Genomic DNA, 20,104 nt, shown 5'->3' on the forward strand with positions numbered 1-20,104 from the left:
ATGGATGTCTTCTGAAGTCATCCTAAAATCTTTGTCTGGGGAGCAAGAGCGTGACTGCGACAGGAGAAGTGCATTGTGGATTCTCACCGACAGTGCTGTTGCAACAGTGGCTCTGTTTTGCTAAATAGGCTTTTTGGAAATAATTAATAAAATGCTTCTTTTCAGCTCAAATCCCTTGTCAATTTTTTTTAATGTATTATTATGACCCATTTTTATATTTATATATAATTTAACTGTTATACAATTTAAATAATAATAATTATTATTATTGCAAAATAAGTTTTAGTAATTAATCATAATAATAATTCGTAAAATTATTATTATCCTCTTGCTAACTCACCTCCTAGATCACAACTGTTTGAATGAAGAATAATAATAATTATTATTAATATTACACATACCCGTCTCTTAACTCACCTCCCTATGGAACCATGTTTCTAACAATTTAGACTTTTCATCTCACAAATGTTAAAAAATTAGATAAAACGTCGCAATTACATTTGTTCCGAGGTGGAAACAAGCACCAGAATTGCGAGATGTAAACTCAGAATTCATAGGAAAAAAGTTACAATTGGCACTCAGGATGTGTGAAACAGTCCTAATTGTGTGATCGTGTATACTGGACTGGAGTTGTGGATTATGCTTTGACTTTTTCCCTTTTAAATGATTGCTTATTGTTCCATCTCCGTCTCTGTTTCTCCCATTTACCCATCGTTCTTTGTTTCTCCAGATGGTCCTTTGTGTGGTGAAGAGAGTGAAAATGTGGAGTTTAGCTTGGAAATGTGTGCAATGGAGGAAGGTTCGGAGCCAATGGAGGTGTACCGTGGATGCAAAGCAGAGGGCACTGTGGGTAATTTGCTCCCTGGCACCACCTACAGGTTCCAAGTTCGTGCAGCCAACAGTGTTGGGGTAAGCAACCCTGCATGCATGATCCAGCTATTTATACATGATCTGGCTCTTTAATATATGAAACACAGAACAAACTACTTGAAATCCAATTAATTAAAAAAAAAAAAGTTTGAATAAAATCTCAAGCCAAAATTCGAATTACATTTAAACGTATTGTTATTTTAGTTTTTTTTCCTGTTCATGCTACAACAAACTAAGCGACAGTTTAGTGTCATTATCATTAACAAAATCTATTAAAATTGTTAATGGCTAATTGAAAAATAAAATAAACATTTTAAATTTTCCTTTTTTTTTACTGTAAATACTTGGCAACTAAATGAAATAAAATAAGTGTATGTTACTAAATTACTAAAACTGAAATAAAAATAGTTTTATGGAAATATATATATTTTTTAAAATGACGGAAGCACATAACTAAAAATAAAAGCTAATGTGGAATATTAATAAATTAGTTCTATCAAACGATTAATCGCGATTAATCGCATCCAAAAAAAGTTTGTTTACATAACATATGTGTGTGTACTGTGTATATTTATTATGTATATATAAATACACACTCATACACTATACACTATTTTGAAAAATGTACATGTATTTACATGTATATATTTATATAATTTATATTATATATAAATATATTTAATATAAAAATGTAACATATTTTGTCTTAAATATATACATGCATGTGTGTGTTTTTATATATACATAATAAATATACACAGTAAATTATATTATGTGTACAAAAACTTATTTTAGATGCAATTAATCGCAATTAATCATTTGACAGCACTATTATAAATACTATAGTATATAGATAATAATACAATTACAGAAAAGGTTTAATTTTTGCTTTTGAAATCATACAAAAAAATACCGTTTCATTGCCCTTAGGAAATATTTTAGACTTATATTTTATTTATATATATTTTTTTTATTTATAATATTTTTGTTTTAAGTGTACTCTAAATTAAATGCTAATTCATTATACCAATCCAAAAGCAAAAAAAAAAAAGTCAATTCAGGTGGTTTAATTTCACCAATTAATATTCTGTGTTCCATATAAATTGTATATATTTTAGTGAAGGGAAAGCAGTGAGTCTAACAGCTATAATATTGTCCCCCTCAGATAGAAATACAGCACTACAGTTGTTTTTCCCACTCTTACATGAAATCCAAGTTAAATCCACGTAACAAACCCTCTACATTGCCTCAGGGCGATAAAGGGACCTGCTGTCTTCCTCGGCAAGGATATTAAGAAGCTAATTCAGCCATCACCAGAGATGGATGCCTAACACAGTGTAGCACTTTGGGTTTACCTGCCACAGAAATAACAGATTTCCCTCCTGATGGTCAAACCCTGGCCGTTCATTCCCTTTGAGACAGCTCAGAAAGCCCTAAATCTCAGCCGGTTCCTCTCTCTCCTGTTTTCCAGTACGGACCGTACTCCGAATCAGTGGAAATAAGCACTGCCGCCGGCCCCCCAGGACCATGCAGTCCACCTGCCATCAATGTGACGTCACACACCTGTGCAGATGTGACCTGGGAGGTGAGTCCGCGACAGGCATTCACACAGTATACAAGCAGTAAATTATGAATCATGCTGTTATCTGATGAAATTGTCAGCGATTTTCTGCTGCATTGGGAGAGTAGTCAATTTGCAGACGCAAACACTGGCTTTGGGACTCATAGAAAGACACAATTACTAGAATAGACCCTCAGCACAGCTACAGAAACTCCATTAATGAAAATACAGCATATTTCTTTCATCGATCATCTAGAAAATGCCAAAGACCCATTCTCTGCAGTGAAGGTGGCAGACTGTGTCCACGCAAAACCTTTTCTTCTCCAATTGCTCCTTCAGTCCCTTCTTCTCAATAGGTGACAAAGGGCCTCCTGTGTTTTATCCACAATGTGATTTTAATCATTGATGTCTCCTGAATGTCAAATATCAAGATTTGCATTCTGTTTTGAGAGCTTGTTTCATTTATTAGCAGTGCGTATGATGTGTTAGCTCTCTTGTGTTTGTCCTGATGAAACCGTGTCAGGCAGATAATTGGTCACGTACTGCTGGGAATATGCGTTTTTTGCTCTTGTTTCCTGGAGCTTAACGCTTTCTCTGATCTCAATCCCCAGAACAAAGAGAACTCTGGGATAGACATTTCTGAGTACCGGCTGGACTGGGGACATGATTTGGACTCTCTTGAACTGGTCTACAGTGGAACGGAAACCTACTTCCAAATCTCCAACCTGGAGGCATCTACGGACTACTGCTGCAGGCTAAAGGTAATTCATAATGTGTCCAAAATCACACACTTCTTCAAATATAATACATTGTTATAAATGAGTTATACATTTATTTTATGTCATTTTATTGGTTTTTCTACAAATTGATCTTTTACCAAGACAAAAGCCTAGTTTGTTTAGTTCATATATTTTTTCAGATTCTTTGTTGAATTATTATCCACTTCAAGATATTTAAATCTATGGAACAGAGCTATTAAATAAGCTTCGTCTTGTAGCTATAATTTATAGTGCTTGATTATTTTTTTTATTATGTTAATTTAACTTAAATGATCATATTCATTTTTAAGGATTATAATAAAATAAGTGCAATGTGGGAATTGTATAGATTTAATGTCAACACGTGCGATATTCACAAAATTGCTGAATTTAAATGAATTGCAAAATTATTTCTTAAAAAAAAAAAACATTTAATTTACCCCCACCCCCCAAAGTAAATTTTTCTATTTTCGAAAAAAGTCAGTAAATAATATATAAACAACATTATATATATAATTCAGTTTACCCCTGAGCGTTTGCTTGAACAGTTTAGTTTTTGATAAATTAGTAATTTACAGTAAAATTAGTTAAATTATATATGAGAATAAATTAGCATTCTAATTTCCAAGTTGAGGAAACACATTAGTTGCTGAAAGTAATTTAGCTCATATAATTGCTTTGAGCATAATCACATTGAAATGCATGCATTACCGGCAGCTTGCGTTTTAATTAAACAAAAAGAGTGTAAAACCTTAATCACACAGAGTGTGATTTACAATGAATTTATAAGAATAAAGTATTATATGAAACACAGCCTTGCATGCATTGGTATGCATATTATCATTGTCTTTTTGCAAACTGGTTTTAATGCACAAAAAATAAACCTGCAGATTGTGCAGAGCAGACATTATAAGCACTGTAGCAGAAACATGTCTTGAAATGTTCTGACCTTTGGAAGCTCCTCTTCACATTTTAGTGGCTTTGATTCGCTGTGTCTGTTATGAACTAAAGGGAAAACAATCTATCAGCAGCCGAATGAAGAGAAGTCATTTCTCATTGCACTCGCCAAAATGCTCAGTGTGAAACATCAACTTATTATTAGAGGGATAGATGACCCGAAAGTGAAAAATCTGTCATCACCTTGCACAAAAAAAAAAATATCCTGACGAATGTTGGTAACCAAACAGATGACAGAAGCTGCTTAATTCCACAACATGAAGACAATACTGTGGAAGTCAATGGCTACCATCAAGTTTGTATTTATTTATTTCTGTATTTAAACAGTAACATGTTTATTCTTTTGTTTGTATCCGGTTCACAGGCGGTGAACCAGGCAGGGGCGGGCCCCTACAGTGATCTGGTGACGTGTCGGACCCCTGCGGCGGCCCCTGATGTTGTATCCGGATTCCGTCTTGTTGACCACCCTCTGAACCCAACAGAAAGTGACCCCTTCTCCCACTCCACCTGTCTGGCCCTCACCTGGGACGAGCCTCGCTGTAATGGAGCAGAAATGACCTCCTACAGCATCTCAATGGGCGATGACAGCATCATCACCGTGGGAAATGTAACCTGTCACATTATCAGGGACCTGCTGCCGGACAGCGAGTACAGGTGAGTCCAGATGTTTTTTAACACTCTATATCTCTCTTTCTACCACCGTGCATCATCAGCTCTTCGGCTGAGGTCAATGTTTGTGCATTAGTGATGACCGGGGACTTATTTTCCCATGGTCCCTGTAATATACAGATGAGTGCTGGTGAATCTCGAGCAGCGCCCTGAGTGAGTGTGTCAGTGCTATTAGCTCTGCAAATGGACTCCACTTACATCTGGCTCAAGATGTTGTTAGCAAAATGGTGCTTTCTGGGTAGATTCAAGAGTATTTATGTAACTTTGCTGTTAGCAGGGTATTTTTTTTAAAACAAGGTATACTTTTGCAGGGTTTCTGTGAGTAGGGCTGTCAAACGATTAATCGTCACTGATCGCATCTATTATGTGTTTACATAATATATGTGTGTGCTGTGTATATTTATGTATATATAAATACAAAACACATGCATGTATATATATATATTTTTTTTATTTTATATTATACACACAAGCTTATTTTGGATGCAATTAATCCCGATTAATCGTATATTGTGTAAATACAAACTTTTATTTTGGATGGAATTAGTAGCTCACAATTAATCATTTGACAGCCCTATCTTTGAATCTTAAAATATCTCAAGTCTTAATTCACCTAGTTATGAATTAAGGCCTTTAAAATTATTATTTTTTTAATTTTCATAAAATTGTCTTAAAAGTCTTAAACTTATCCTCATAAAACTGTAATAACCTACAAAACACTTAAAAAAAATTATAACTGTAGTATGTCATATTCACGTTTACATATTGTACTAAAGTGCAATCCCCCTTAAGTAAATATGGATTTATATTAAAAGGAGGAGCTTATTAGAACATTTGCATGAGAGAGGGACTCTTTTATTTGGTCTGCCTTTAAAGTCTGTTAAATGTTATGAAAGTGAAATGAAAATGTTATATTATAAAAGACTGTAATTTGTGATGAATAACAACATTAAATTGATCTCTCCATTGAGGTAATGGACAATAAAACACATCTACAATTAATATGCCAAATGCAAATGCACTCATAATTATCATAAGAACGCATAATATCTCTAATGGAACTAGTGGTTTCAATATCTTTCTTGAGCTGTCCAAAAAATAATAGGTTCCAGTTCACCTTAATGACCCAATGTTACCAAAATCTATTTGGACACCTGTGTGAATATTAAAGTGTTAAGTAACTAAATATCAAGCCTCTGAAAAGGAATAATGCTCAACCTTTTTTTTTTTTTTTTTATTGTTACAAGTGTCAAGGTGATTTTTAATGGATGCATGAATTAATTTGTCCTCAAGTTCTCACACGGTGTCCTAGCAGTATCACATTAGTTAGAAACATGATCACAAGCACAACGTGTTCTAATAATTTTGCCTTAATTGTAAACAGTCTATCTATATCTATTTATTTGTAATTATAAATACTAACAAACTTCTTCTTTTTACTTTTTTTTTTTAAAGTGAGGCTTAGGCTCTATTTCTTTAAAGAAAAATGCTGTGCTGTTCAACTTTCTATTTATAAAAAATAATTCAACATATAATAATAAGAAATGTTTGAGCATATTAAAATGATTTCTGATGGATCATGTGACACTGGAGACTAGAGTAATGCCAGCTTTGCATCAAAAATAAATTAAATAAAAAAAATACAAACAGTTATTTTGCATTTTAATAATACCTGTATTTCACAATATACATTTTGTACTATATTTTAGATTAAATGAACATAAGAGACACCATCTTACTTCTCTATTTCCCCTTGATTTTTAAGGGTTGTGTATCATTCAGATGCTTCTGTGTTCCTCCATGTTTTTCTAAATTCATTCAGTGTTTCCAGAGAACCATACCCTCTAAAAATATTTGTTCCCAAACTTTTATTTTAGTCATTAAATGCTTTCAAACATGAGTTTTAAACATCGTGCAGGACTTTTTAATAGAAACCAAAAAAAAACTTCAACTTTTTGTAAATAAGCTTTTACAGAAATTCCATTAAGACCACAAGTAGTCCTCATGGTCTCATGATCTGCTCACAAGATCTGCTGCTTCCATTAGTCCCAGAATGTAGTATGTTAGGATGGACTCCTGCAAACAACTTTTCTACTCAACTTTTTTTACTCAAAAAAGACATTCATGTTTTTTTGTCTTCGGGCAAAGCTGCAGGAACTAGTTTGATCATTCTGCTTCAGCTGTAGTCTCATGATGTTGATGGATGGAGCTTCATTTTTTTGTGTGAACGTTTCTCTTGAAGAGTGCAATGATTAATTACTAACAACGATTTTCCTTAGAATAGTTTGTAGAAACATTCAGGTGAAGAGAGATCATTTGAAAAGAATCAAGAAGTTGAAGTTACTAAGGACTGAACACGACTGACAGTTTGTTTAAACACTCTATTTCCTCTTTTTCTCAGCCTGCAGATAAGAGCAGAAAATGAAATGGGCCCCGGGCCCTTCAGTCAGACTCTGACGGTGAGGACCAGACCTCTTCCTCCATCTCCTCCGCGGCTGGAGTGTGCAGCGGTCGGACCTCAGAGTCTCAAACTACGCTGGGGTTTCAGCAGCCGAAGTCAACTCACAGACGACACGACCTACGTCCTGCAGATGGAGGACAGGAACCAGAGGTTAGCACTGATAGAGATATGTGCAAAACTACAACTAGTTGAGAGGTTGTCTGAATGACTCATTTGTTGTTGTTTTTTAAAGATGTTTTATATAGTTAGGCTAATTTAGAGGCATTTTAAGTTTTTAAAACAAATGTTTATTTCCAAATACAAATTGCATTGGATTGGATGTTTCCAATGAAATTGCTATGTACTCACCATCAAAAGCTTGGTAAAAGGACTCAAATGGTGTAAGTGTTCTTCTGGTCTTCTTGGCATATACATTTTATTCGTAGTGAAGCATGTGTGCGTGCGTGTGTGTGTGTGTGTGTGCATGCGTATGTGCATGTGTGTGTGTGTGTATGCATGCACTTTCCTCTCTTTAGTTTGTCCCTCATGCACCCGTAGGGCAGGTTCTTTTCTCTGATGTAAGCAGATAATCTGAAAAGCACATTTTGTGTTTGTGGTCCATTAAGGTGGAGTCGACTAATGAAAAGACTTGATCTCAAAGCGCTGTTGGGAATTAGATTAGGAGACTCAGGGTTATCAAGACCACCTGCCTTAATGCTTTCTCAGAGTCGCTCGTCACTGACCCACCAATGGCTCATTTAGAAGCAAATGAAGGCCTGTGTTCTCCCCGGTTTAGAGCTTTCAGCCTCAGTTCCACTTCTGAAAAATTCAAACCATATAAACCGTAAAGTCTGGACTCTTGAATGGAGTTAATGAAGGCCTGCTTCTGCCTCGCATTCTTTCCTGCCTTGATGCTATTTAATAAAATTACGTGACAGGAACAATGATCTCAAGCAATCATCCAGTTTTTATTTCCTTTGCACTCAAGTTCTTAAAAAGAAATGCTAGGCTGTAAAATAAATTAATAATTAATAAATGATACTTAATTCATTTGTGTGCATGTTTGTAACAAGCTCTCACCATCTTTTTAGGTTTGTGGTGGTTTACCGAGGTCCAAGCCACACTTTTAAGCTGCAGAGACTGAGCGAATCAAGCCGGTACCGTTTCCGGATCCAGGCGGTGAGCGAAGCAGGCGATGGGCCGTTTTCTGAGATGTACACCTTCTGCACCACCAAATCTCTGCCACAGACACTGAAAGGTACCACATTTATTTATACTCACACTTGTACAGGAACAAAAATTTGGGATTACTATGACTCCTTTTTCCCTCTTTGTTCTTTTTTTTTTTTTGAAAAAAAAAATGTATATTTTTATTCTACAAGGATGCAATAATTGGATCAGAAATAATAGTAAAGGCATTTATAATGTTAAGAAGTATTCATATTTTAAATAAATTAATCGGAAAATCTTTAAACAAGTGATGTCATGATGTCCTCAAAAATATAAAGCAGCAAAACACTGATAATAAGATATGCTTCTTAAGCAGCAGATTAGAATGATTTCTGAAAGATCATGTGACACTGAAGACTGGAGTAAAGATGCTGGAAATTCAGTGTTGCCATGAAAAGAATATATAAAAATTTTAAATATATTAAACCATTATTTTATATTTTAATACTGTTTTTATTGTATTTTTTTGTAATCAATAAATGCAAAATAATATAGTATAAAGAGTATGAAAAAATGATCTTTTTTTTTGTTTATGCTCTCAGCCCCAAGAGTTATTCAGCTAGAGGGAAATGCCTGTGAGGTCACATGGGAGAGTATTCCACCAATGAGAGGAGACCGAATCAGCTATGTGCTACAGATGCTTGGAGGCAGAGATGCTGATTATAAACAGGTAAGATCCCAATTCCTCATTATACCTCCTTTGACTTTTACTTCGACTTTAAAACGACTGTTCCACTCAAATTGTTGAGAATTTTGTCTTGTTGGAGCTGTTTAAGAATATGATGCAGAAGAAGTACCATGTTAGATTCACACATGGCCAGAGTCACAGCAGAAGTGCTGCTGATGAATAGAATTCATTCTGAACAGGAAATGGAAAACGGGCTTAAAGCTATTTGCAACATTTGCTCTCCGTTCCATTTTAACTCGTCACAATAAGCATTTGAATGAAATTGAGTGCTTCCGAACACACAGTCCCACAGGAATCATTAAATTGTGCTGTGGGGTTGGAAAGAGACACAGAAAGTGATTATCATGATTAGGTTCCATTCAGGTGTGCAGTAGCTTATTGTTTTGAAATCATTTCTGGTACACCACTTCCATGGTGCGATAAATTGAATGGAAGTTCCCAAAATTTGAAATTATGTGTGAATTTGTTTATTCATCAAAATGAGAAAACGCTCCTTTCCCCATCACATCAGACATCCCTTTTTTCATGAATATCATTTGGTGACCCTCAAAAAGAAACATAAAAAAGTTATATTCCACCCCAAAATCAAAAGAAAAATGTTATGTATATGAAGTATTTTTTAAGTATTTTGTGATAATTGTGATTATTTAATGGCAATTTGTCACAAAATAAACACCCATAAATAATAATGTAAAAACAAAAACAAAACCTTTGTACTGTAATAAAAATGTTAAAATTCTAGATGAAGACTACATGAAGACGTAAACATAATATTTCTGTTTCAATCACTTGGTTTTTTTTATTGATTTCTACAGTATTTATGTTTTTACACACTGGCTAGCTCCGCCCATCACAAAATCTCATTGGTCCAAATCCTCGCTCAATTTAACCGTGCATGAAATATTAAATACATTAAATATTAAACATTTCTTTTAATTCACCCTTACAGTCATTAATATATTCTACTAAATCCATCCTCACTAATTCCTTGCTGGTGCTTTATTAATTGAAAAACAAAAATCCCTGTTAATGAAGGAGTGGAGTTCCCCATGGCTCTATATTAGCCTAATTATCAATTTTACTGTGCAGCCATTTCCCCGTTTATGCAAATACCACTAGAAGGTGATTAGAATTAACTTCCATTATTTATTCTTTTTTTCTGTTATTAGTGCTTGAGTAGCAGTATTCGAGATTATGTCAATATTTTCATTGCATTTAACTGGAATTAATACAAAAACTAATTATACACACATAATTGGTCTGTCATGGCAATAATATCAAGACTTCACCAAAATTGAGCCACCCGTGGTTGAGAGGCTTAAAAACCTCTTGTGTTGCCATGGAGACATAAACTGTGGTCCTTTTGAGAGCTGCATGTGACCGGTGGAACAAAGTCGCCCCAATATGTTTATCTTCAACAATGTTTACTGGTTATAAAAGCCCATATAAACAAGCTGTTTTTATTTTTCATTTGCTCAGGGGTCTTTTTTTTCTGTGCATGTTCCCAAAAATGGCTTATGCTTTTAGGTCAACTGCCATTGTCATATTTACTTAGTTTTGGCAGTTAAAGACAAAATAATTTGTTTCGGTTGATTTGTGAAGCACTGGCCATTACTGCAGTGAACTAAATATTAAGTCATGTTCTTTTGGTTATTAATGCAGTGTTCTGTTTCATGCAGACATCCTTGCAAAAGGCACATTAATTCCCAATGGTTTTTGTTTTTTTCTAATCTTCCGGCTTCTTTCATTTCTCACTTCATTTTTCTTGAGCTTGAAAGAGTCTGCCATAATGTTTTTTTTATTTTTTCTACACTACAGAGAAAACAGGTTTGTATTTCAAGCGAGGAAGAACATTTATGTAACTCTGTCATCATCAGTGTTTTATGAGCAAACCGAAGTACAGCCCTACAGTAGCATTCTTTTATTATATTACATTGATCCTGGCGGTGTTGCCACACTCCAGATGAAAGGATTACGGTGACTTGTTGAGATTCTCTTTGAGGAGACTGAAGACCTTTATTAGTCAAGCTCTGAAGATTCGTCTTTTGTAATATGTGGGTCAGAGATGGAGTGCAAAAGATTGTTTGGCCTTCTATTTGGCATCTTGGATGTTTTTGCTTTGATGACCAGTGAATCTAAAATCTAGAAGTGTCCTATGGTTCTTTTTTTATTTTTATTATTTGTTCATTTACAGTACTGTAGCCACCTTAATCGGTATATTTATTTATTTATTTATTTTTTTTTTCATTATTAGGGAAATAATATAATTTTGAGTTATTGACAGAGCTCCTTTCTTATTCTTTCATTCCTTCCTTTTTTTGTAATTAATACATTTATTTGTTTATTTGGAATGGATTTTATTATTTGCATCTGTACATTTGCATTTATTTTGTAATACTTAATATTTATGCATTAATAATAATAATATAAAGATTATTTTCTATATTCCATCTCAGTCATGCTGTTGTTATATAAATAATGATAATAATATGCATAGTGACTGTGATGAAATATAAAAAATGTATGTGTACAAAATATAAATGTAGTTATTGTTATCATTGTTGTTGTTGTTGTTATATAAAATGCTAATATATAATAAATATCCAAATATAATACAGCCAAACCAAAATTTATTCAGACACCTTTAACATGTCTCACATTATCACAGTTTATTAGCTATAGTTTAGAAAATGGTAATAAAATATGACAAGGAGTCAGAGTTAAACTGTGTCAGAATTCGAGTTCGATTCCCTGGGAACACATGATAGGTAAAAATTGATAGCCTGAATGTACTGTAATTCGCTTTGGATAAAAGCGTCTGCTAAATGCATAAATTAATTAGTTAATTTATTTACTATTTCTAGTTAATATGGATGTAACGATGCATGATTTCGATTTCACGATTCGATTCACAATTTATAAAAAAAAAAAAAGAGAGATTTAAGACTAATTATAAATTAACTGTGTCCTGTTATTATCGCTTGGACAAAATGCTGCACGTTTCTTTGTGAAACAGAAATATAATGCTTTAATAATATACTAATATAGCACTCTTTTATTGGTTTTGATTGCTTCTATTTGGATGAAAGTGACTGCTAAATAACAAAATTTGAATATAATGTGAATGTAAATAACAAAACTAAATTGAATTTTTAAAACAAGCTCCAAATCAAATAAGTACCACAAATAAATATCTTCACTGCATTTTAATCATGATCCAAATAAAGATGCTGCATAGATGCAACATGAGCCATTTTAAATCTAAATTATATTGTATAATTTCGAAATTTGAAGCAAAAACAGAATGGTTTGACTTCAGTTTTGTGAAGCTATGCATAAAAAAATATCAGCATGAAACAGAAACAGCAGACGAGCTGAACAAGATGCAGCTTCACTCTTTGCCAGCAGGTGGCGCTTAAAGCGTTTCCTTGCTTTCGCTGTAAACAAAGAAGCGCTGCACTTATGCACTTTAATATGTATTATACAGAGATAAGATGAAAATAAAAAAATACCATCTAAACTTTTCTAATGACAGTAAGTTCCCCTCAGACATACTGTACATTCATATTAACTCCAACCCCAATTGAATCAAGATTTGTTTAGCATCTCAACTGATTTGAATTTTTAATTTTTGAATATTTGAATCATTTCAAATATGAATTTGAATCATTTGAATTTTCAACCGGCTTGCGGTTAATCTTTACATCCCTACTTGTGAATTTATTTCTTAATGTATATATATTTAGTAAAAATTATTTATATGTAGGTTACATTTTATATTTATATAATATTTTCTATATCATTTTTTTATTCCATCCCAGTCCCCATGTATAGTATAATTTATTATTATTATTATTATTTATTATTATTATTATTTATTATTATCATTGTTTTATATTTTCATAATATACATTATTATTATATAATTTATTGTTTATATTATTATTATATTGTTATAAATAATAATAATTATTATTATAATTATTATTATTATTATTATTATTATAAATAATAATAATAATAATAATAATAATTATTATTATTATTATTATTATTATTATTATTATTAACAATACAGTACATTTATAATTGTCTAAAAGAACACACAGTGAAGGAGAAACTTTAACTGTCTGGGCTAATGCATTACTTTCTGTCCTTCAGGTGTATAAGGGACATGAGACGTCCTTCCAGCTCTCCGGGCTGCAGTGGAACACAGACTACCGCGTGCGAGTGTTTGCATGCAGGCGCTGCACAGACACCCTCCAGGAGCTGTGCGGGTCCTTCAGCCCATCCGCCCACTTCAACCTGCGGCGGACTGACGCCACACTGGCTGTGGAAGCGGACGTCACCAGGGTGCCCATGGGCAACACCCTCACCGATGAACAGTTTGCTGTCCTCATTGTATTCGGGGTGGCCTCTCTCTCTGTCCTAATGGCATTTCTGCTTCAGCTTCTGATTTAGAGCCATTCTCGTCTGTCCCTTCAGTTTTTAAACTACAACTCGCAAAACAATTTATGCAAGTACTGTTCGGTCATTGACCAAATTACACCTTTTACACTTAAAATTTCATGTATTTTTTTACAGGTTTTTCTATAAGATGAGTTACAGCTTTAACAAATCAGTAATGATGAAATGTACTGTTTGGGCATCTGTGCCTTTTTTTTTTTTTTAAGTTGATAATGCTGTGCATATTTTTATATTTAGTATTTAGGAGATTTTAACACTAAAGTAATAAGTGTCCTTCCAGATCTCAAGTTGGACTCTCAGATGAATATCTGAGGTGGGGTTGTTTTAATGGTTTTTCCTATTTATCTTTAAATCAGTGTCTAGACAGCTAAGCGGCATCAGTACTCTCGTTCCCATATCTGTGCCCCAGGAAAGTCTGTCAAAAAGCTTCTTAAAAGCTTTATTCATTCTCTCCTCTTTAATTCGTCTTAAACAAAAAAAAAGAACAAGAAAAGTCAAAAGACACCTGCATCTGTCAGGCCAAAGAGAGTCAAATGACAGTTTTTGCAATCAATCATCAATGTACAGTGTTGTGAAGTCTGGAGTGTTTGTACCTCAGGGACTTGGGAGGGCCTTGAAATCCACAGATCCAAACTTTCATGACAAATCATTTCAGATCTGCTGCTTACAGTATTTCATTAACACTTTACCCTGGTCACATTCTACAGTACATGATCGTGTTTACTAGCTCAATAAGCCCTTAACCAAAGTTAGCCAGCATTCAAGATATAACCGTTTTGTTAGATTTATTTATGCTATATCCTTGTACTTTATAATGCAAATCACAGTGCAATCTACATTTATTTATTACAAGAATCAGAACTGTCATATTCAATATTTCCTTCATGTAGCATGTCTTTTTATAAGGGGGTTATGAAAAATCTTTATTATTTTTTCCAAATATAGAACATCATTTTAACATCATTAACCTGTCTTATTAAAGATATAATAGTATTGTTTATATTCTGTTTTTAATTGTTTTTTTATTTTAATGCTGTTTTTTTTTTAATGGCTTTAGTTCAGAAAATGTTCATGTCTTATAATTTTTTTGATTTCCTACAAATATCGTATCTTTTTTATATATATGTTTTTCTTTCTACTTCTTTTAATCATCTATTCTTCATTTAGTAGAATATATATGTATTGTTGAAGTTTTTAGACAAACATTCCATTGCGTTCTGATTAAAAGAAGTTGAAATGACTTGACACTAGAAAACTTGAAGTGGAAACACTTGAAGAAATCTTTTTAAGAACTTCAGACCCAGAATATTTTTAAGTAGAAAACAGAAATACTTTTTTTGTTTGTTTTGAATTATTTTAGTTGCATTTAGCTGGATATTAGGTAATAAGTGGCCTGGACGTAGATTTCCATTCTTGCATATCGTTTCATGAAAATCAATCCATATTACCATTTTTTAAAACGGGACTGTCACATTTATTGATGTAAATTATAATCCTAGACATTATATTTAAAAAAAACTACCATATCAATTTAAATGTATAGATATTGAAACTACTACCCTTTGTATTTAAGATGATTATGTATCTGTAGTATATATGTAATATATTTATACACAATAAATTTTTAAACATTTCTGAAATTAGGTGTTTGCATTTAATTTACATACTATATATATATATATATATATATATGTGTGTGTGTGTGTGTGTGTGTGTGTGTGTATATATATATATATTCCTGTTCTATTGAGTCTGTTATGGGATTGTCCTTTTTGTAAAAGGACAGACCAAGTTTCTCTGTTTTAAAAATATATATATATTCTCAAAAAACAATTACAAGACAAGTTGTATAGTCAATAACACACAAAAAAATTTTTAATTTTTAAGTCAAGTAATAATACTGCATGACATCAAAAACTTTATACATATATATATTACACAATAACACATTCCAGACATTGTATCACAGTGTGCGTTGAAGGCGAATAGACAGAATATATCAAATATATTTCATAAATATTAAAACATGTCTTCACTCAAATGTTCTCAATGTTTTACAAGCATCTCAAGAATTAGTTTTACATTTTAATTAGACTGTCATTGGCGACAAGCAACACAGGCTGAATTCAAACGCAAAGCTTACACAAAACTTTCACAAACCTGTAGTAAGTGCACTTTTTATGGCTGCTACACATGTATGTAACATAATCTGATAACACAAGCTTGGTGAGAGCTTTTTATGGCATGGGATTTTATCATTCAGCACCATTGTATCTCTCCCATATAGGGTACAATGTTAGAGTGCTTACATCTACAGTGCTCTGTCGTCCAGTACTTCACACAGTTTTTAAGGCATTTTGGGGTTAGTGTGCATATGTACAGTTTGCATGAATACCAGGGTAAAGGGAATCATTACACTGCTGGTGTCTTGCTGCTGATGGCAATACATCTGCATAAACATTTTCATAAAATGCAATAATATTTGGTTTATGCACTAGGTATGTTGTGCCTAAAATGCAACCATCCAAAAAATAATAAAGAAAAAAATAAATATATTATTTTAATACCAAAAGGTTTCAGTCTGCATTAGATTACTCTACTTTAGGCCTATCATTTAATAATGTAATTTTCAGGGCTCTGCAGATTGACAAAGCTATTTTACTGCTATATACAGGCTAAACTGAAAATATGCACTGGGTTTTATGATGTTTGAAATAAAATAAAAAAATGATGTGAAGATTTTTTTAGTCTGTTAAAAAGTGCACATGTATTAATCGAGGCGTTTCCTCTGTCACGTGCTCCAGCTGTATTCGTTCCACACCGAAAAGCTCTCGGCGTTCTTCACGATGCTCTGCACCGATCGTCCGGGAGCGCGCTTCACTCCGAACAGTTTGCACGCCGCGCTCCTGTACTTCTTTGACATGAGGTTGTAGAGGATGGGGTTGATCGCGGCGCTGAGGTAAAACAGCACGAATGAGACCAGGTTGCAGTATTCGCTGATTTGGGAGATGAGAGGAGAATTGGCCTCGGATGACTTGGAGAAGAGATAACGACCCACGTGGAACGGCAGCCAGCAGAGAACAAACGCCAGAACCACCACAGCTGACACACAGAGAGAAAGAGAGTTCATTTCTGTAATATTTTAAACAGGATTAAAGTTTGTATTATATCATTTAGAAGTATGCCTATATTTAATACGACATTCTTGCAAAACGTGCGTTTAGGAAAATGAATTGTAACTCAGTAACAATTATTTCGAGTCGGACATTTTGATAATGAAGTGAATCAGAATCAGTAAGTTAACGGATGTGTCTGAAGTGTTTCGGATTCACTCACGTTAACCACAACCGACTCATAAGATTCAAACTGGAAAATGGTCACTAAATAAAGGTAGAACATTCGTTCTAAAATGATTCTAAAAACTGTATGTCTTCTTAAAAATAATTATATTTAAATTTTTAAATTTTAAATTTATAAATGAAAGTAGGCTGGAAGTTGCATTTCTTGATTCCCACAGCCTGGTTAATAGTCCATAAAGCTAGGCTATTATGTCAACTATGCGAAAAGCATTATTTATGCATAGTAGAATGTATTTTATTTTAAGTTAAGACCATAAATATAATGATGAAGACAGATAGTCCCCGCTTTTTCTGACTGAATGATCCGAGTTTGAAACGTTGAACTTGCTGCGTTCCTTAGCAACTGTAAACAGCCAACGGCTAATTGAACGAAACGTTGTCCATTAAAAAAAAAAAAATCTAACAATAATTTATTATCATTATATATATATTTAACTCACTTTATTTTGCACATTGGAGTTTAATTAGCAGGTGTGTCCTGTTAAATGTAAATAAATGTTTATTGAATAATTAAACTATACAAATGTTTATTAAACAGTTGTGCGATTTTCCGTACAGATTAACTAACGTTACCCGCTGTAAAGTTAATGATTCTGAAATATAAAAAAATAAATATATATTTTTGACTTTGCAGGGCATCGTTGAGCTCACCCAGCATTTTGACCGTTTGTTTATTGTTCTTTTCCCGACTAGAAATGGGTCCGACAGGATTCTCCTTTCTTCTCCACAGTCTTCTGCCTATGAGGCTGTATAACACAGTCAAACAGAGCACCGGGAGGAAGAAGAACACGCTGGAGACCCACACCATCATAGTAAGCAGTCCGGAGCGGATGGCATATTCGGTGGCTTTACACTCATTGGTCTCCCAGGGGTTCGTGCCGTTCTCGTGCTCGACCCCAACCAGAATGAATATGGGTCCCGCGCTGCACAGAGCCACAGTCCAGAGGAGGAAAATCACCCCTTTTACCCGACCCCGCGTGACGACGACTTTTGCCCTGAAGGGAAAACAGATGGCGAAGTATCTCTCCACGCTGAGCGCGGTGATGTTGAGGATGGTGGAGTACGTGCAGCTTTCGCTCACGAACTGAAAGAGTTTGCAGAGCTCGTCGCCAAAGTTCCACGGTCGGTACCGCCAGACCCGGTACAGGTCGAGGGGCATGCAGAGGAAAATCAGCAGGTCTGAGAGTGCCATGCTGCAGAGGTAAAGGTTGGTGGTGGTTCGCATGTCTTTGTATTTGGTGACCACCAGGATGGTCAACAGGTTCCCGGCAATTCCGACGAGGAACAGGAAAGAGCATGTCACTGTGATGCCAGTCAAGATAGGGACTGGGAACAGATGGACCGGGTACTCTAAGTCCTCAGCAGTTGAATTACTATCCATAATGTCCTCAGCGCATAAAGTGATGCTGAACGGGCAGTTGGACACGTTTGTCCAATTAGTCATTGTGATGAGATTTTAGAGGGTTTGCATGGACTTAATGGCACCTCTTGATTTCCACCCAGCTGTTGTTTCCATGCACATCTTACAGGTGTTCAATGCACAGTATGAGAATTGTACGCGAGTAACCTGTCAATGGTGCGCCCAGAGCTGCGCGCAGCGGGTACACGATCTACTCCACGCATGCGCACTGGATGCCCGGACTAATTGTACTGTTAAATGCGGATTTGTTTAAAAGGTTTCTTTATTTGCGATGTGTTTGTGTGCTTGCGACTTTTCTTATCGTTTAGAGCATTACTAACAAATAATAGAGAAAAAACGCTCTTAAAGTTTAAAGTTGCTTTACAAGGTGAAGGGAATTTTTGTTATTTTTATGCCACCTGGCGGTTTGACCAAACCAACTTGTACCAATGAGTGAAAAAAATACTTTCTCGAGTAAACAACAGTGAGCTGCTGCTGTCCAGGGTGCTGAAAGCTGTTTGACAACTGCTGTTTGTTTGGCCATGTTTTTATTATTTATTTATTTTTACGTAAAAAGCTTTCCCCTGACTTTATATTACATTAACCATTTTTAATACTTTTGGCATTCATAACTGTTTTTACATAAATGGAAGAAGCACACTGTAACTCTAAACTCATTTGTGTATTTTAGATGCTTTCATACCCAACAACATCCCCTAGATGACACTTTTTATGTAAAACCGATATTTTATTAAAGATATTTTAATTTAATCTTATATATATATAAAAAAAAATCAATTTAGCACAAAAAAGTATTTTCTTTCAAGCCAAAGAACTCTAATTTGGCACTGTTTAGAACCATTCTTCTTAAGAGTTTAAGACAGATTTTACAAAGGTTTTATTTGTTTTAAGAAATTCAAAAGTGAAATTTCAAAAGTTTTTGTTTTAAATATAGGTTTTTTATTTAAATTTTTTATAAATCATATATTTTTTATTTTTTATTTTTTTTTATCATAAAATATATTAGGTTAAATGTATTACGTCTTCTATAATTGTTTATGTGGACAAGGATTTTGGCCACATGATGGCAGCATTGCCTCTTAGAAGACATCAGTTTTGGCGTATACATCTATTCCAAATTGCTAGCACAGAATGTCAAATTGTTGAAAACGTTTTATTTATTTATTATTATTATTATTATTATTATTATTAGAACCTTAAGTACATAATTAATTGTACCAGTTTAGACGTTGTGTTTCATTGTGAATATATATTCAATTTTAAAGCCCCTTTCCTGCATTTCCAGCATACGGTTTCAGTGTGAAGACTGAAAGAACAGCCCTGACAAACCTTTAGGGTTTATTCACGCACACACACAATCTTCAAATACCTGAAACATGATTTAACAATTATCATTCTTGAAGCCAGACATTTAGGGTACTAAAAAAGAAAGTAAAATACCTCTAAAGAATGACCATACACATAATAAATAAATAATTGTTAAAAAAAAAAAAAAATTGTTGTAATGAAAGCTAACACACTGAGTAAAATGGGATCATTTGAAGCATGTTTTTATTTATTTTTATTTAGATACATTTTATTTATTCATTTTTAATTGTTAGGATAGATTGCTTTTCTCATTTAGATCTGTCAATATTCTGTAATGCTTAAACTTTAGTACATAAAGTGTACATTGTACTAAAAGT

At 33.8% G+C, this 20,104-nt stretch overlaps 2 protein-coding genes across 3 annotated transcripts in view; one reads left to right on the plus strand and one right to left on the minus strand.

Moving 5' to 3' along the window:
* fndc3bb (fibronectin type III domain containing 3Bb) overlaps window positions 1-15,280 on the plus strand; it is a 59,520-nt gene extending 44,240 nt beyond the window's left edge. For both annotated transcript variants that reach the window (XM_052596094.1, XM_052596093.1), the window contains exons 19-26: window positions 731-909; window positions 2,342-2,455; window positions 3,043-3,192; window positions 4,511-4,800; window positions 7,217-7,426; window positions 8,347-8,513; window positions 9,028-9,155; window positions 13,335-15,280. In XM_052596094.1, the coding sequence (XP_052452054.1) occupies window positions 731-909; window positions 2,342-2,455; window positions 3,043-3,192; window positions 4,511-4,800; window positions 7,217-7,426; window positions 8,347-8,513; window positions 9,028-9,155; window positions 13,335-13,634 (1,538 nt within the window). In that variant the 3' untranslated portion in view covers window positions 13,635-15,280. The remainder of the gene's footprint in view (window positions 1-730; window positions 910-2,341; window positions 2,456-3,042; window positions 3,193-4,510; window positions 4,801-7,216; window positions 7,427-8,346; window positions 8,514-9,027; window positions 9,156-13,334) is intronic.
* Window positions 15,281-15,557: 277 nt separating this feature from the next.
* Window positions 15,558-18,529, minus strand: LOC128013257 (growth hormone secretagogue receptor type 1-like). The gene is made up of 2 exons (XM_052596095.1): window positions 17,651-18,529; window positions 15,558-16,742 (listed from the first exon to the last, which is right to left on the minus strand). Exons 1-2 carry the CDS (start codon window positions 18,441-18,443, stop codon window positions 16,432-16,434), a joined length of 1,104 nt encoding a protein of 367 aa, XP_052452055.1. The 5' UTR covers window positions 18,444-18,529; the 3' UTR covers window positions 15,558-16,431.
* Between the last annotated feature and the right edge of the window lie 1,575 nt (window positions 18,530-20,104).

This window comes from Carassius gibelio, chromosome B24, assembly GCF_023724105.1.
Source record: "Carassius gibelio isolate Cgi1373 ecotype wild population from Czech Republic chromosome B24, carGib1.2-hapl.c, whole genome shotgun sequence".
NCBI lineage: Eukaryota > Metazoa > Chordata > Actinopteri > Cypriniformes > Cyprinidae > Carassius > Carassius gibelio.

Excerpts from the sequence above, each read along its gene's own strand:
- LOC128013257 (XM_052596095.1), bottom strand. The coding sequence starts at position 18,443 with ATGACTAATTGGACAAACGTGTCCAACTGCCCGTTCAGCATCACTTTA. Across the intron at positions 16,743-17,650 it reads ACAAACGGTCAAAATGCTGG|CTGTGGTGGTTCTGGCGTTT; the intron begins GTGAGCTCAACG and ends TCTGTGTGTCAG.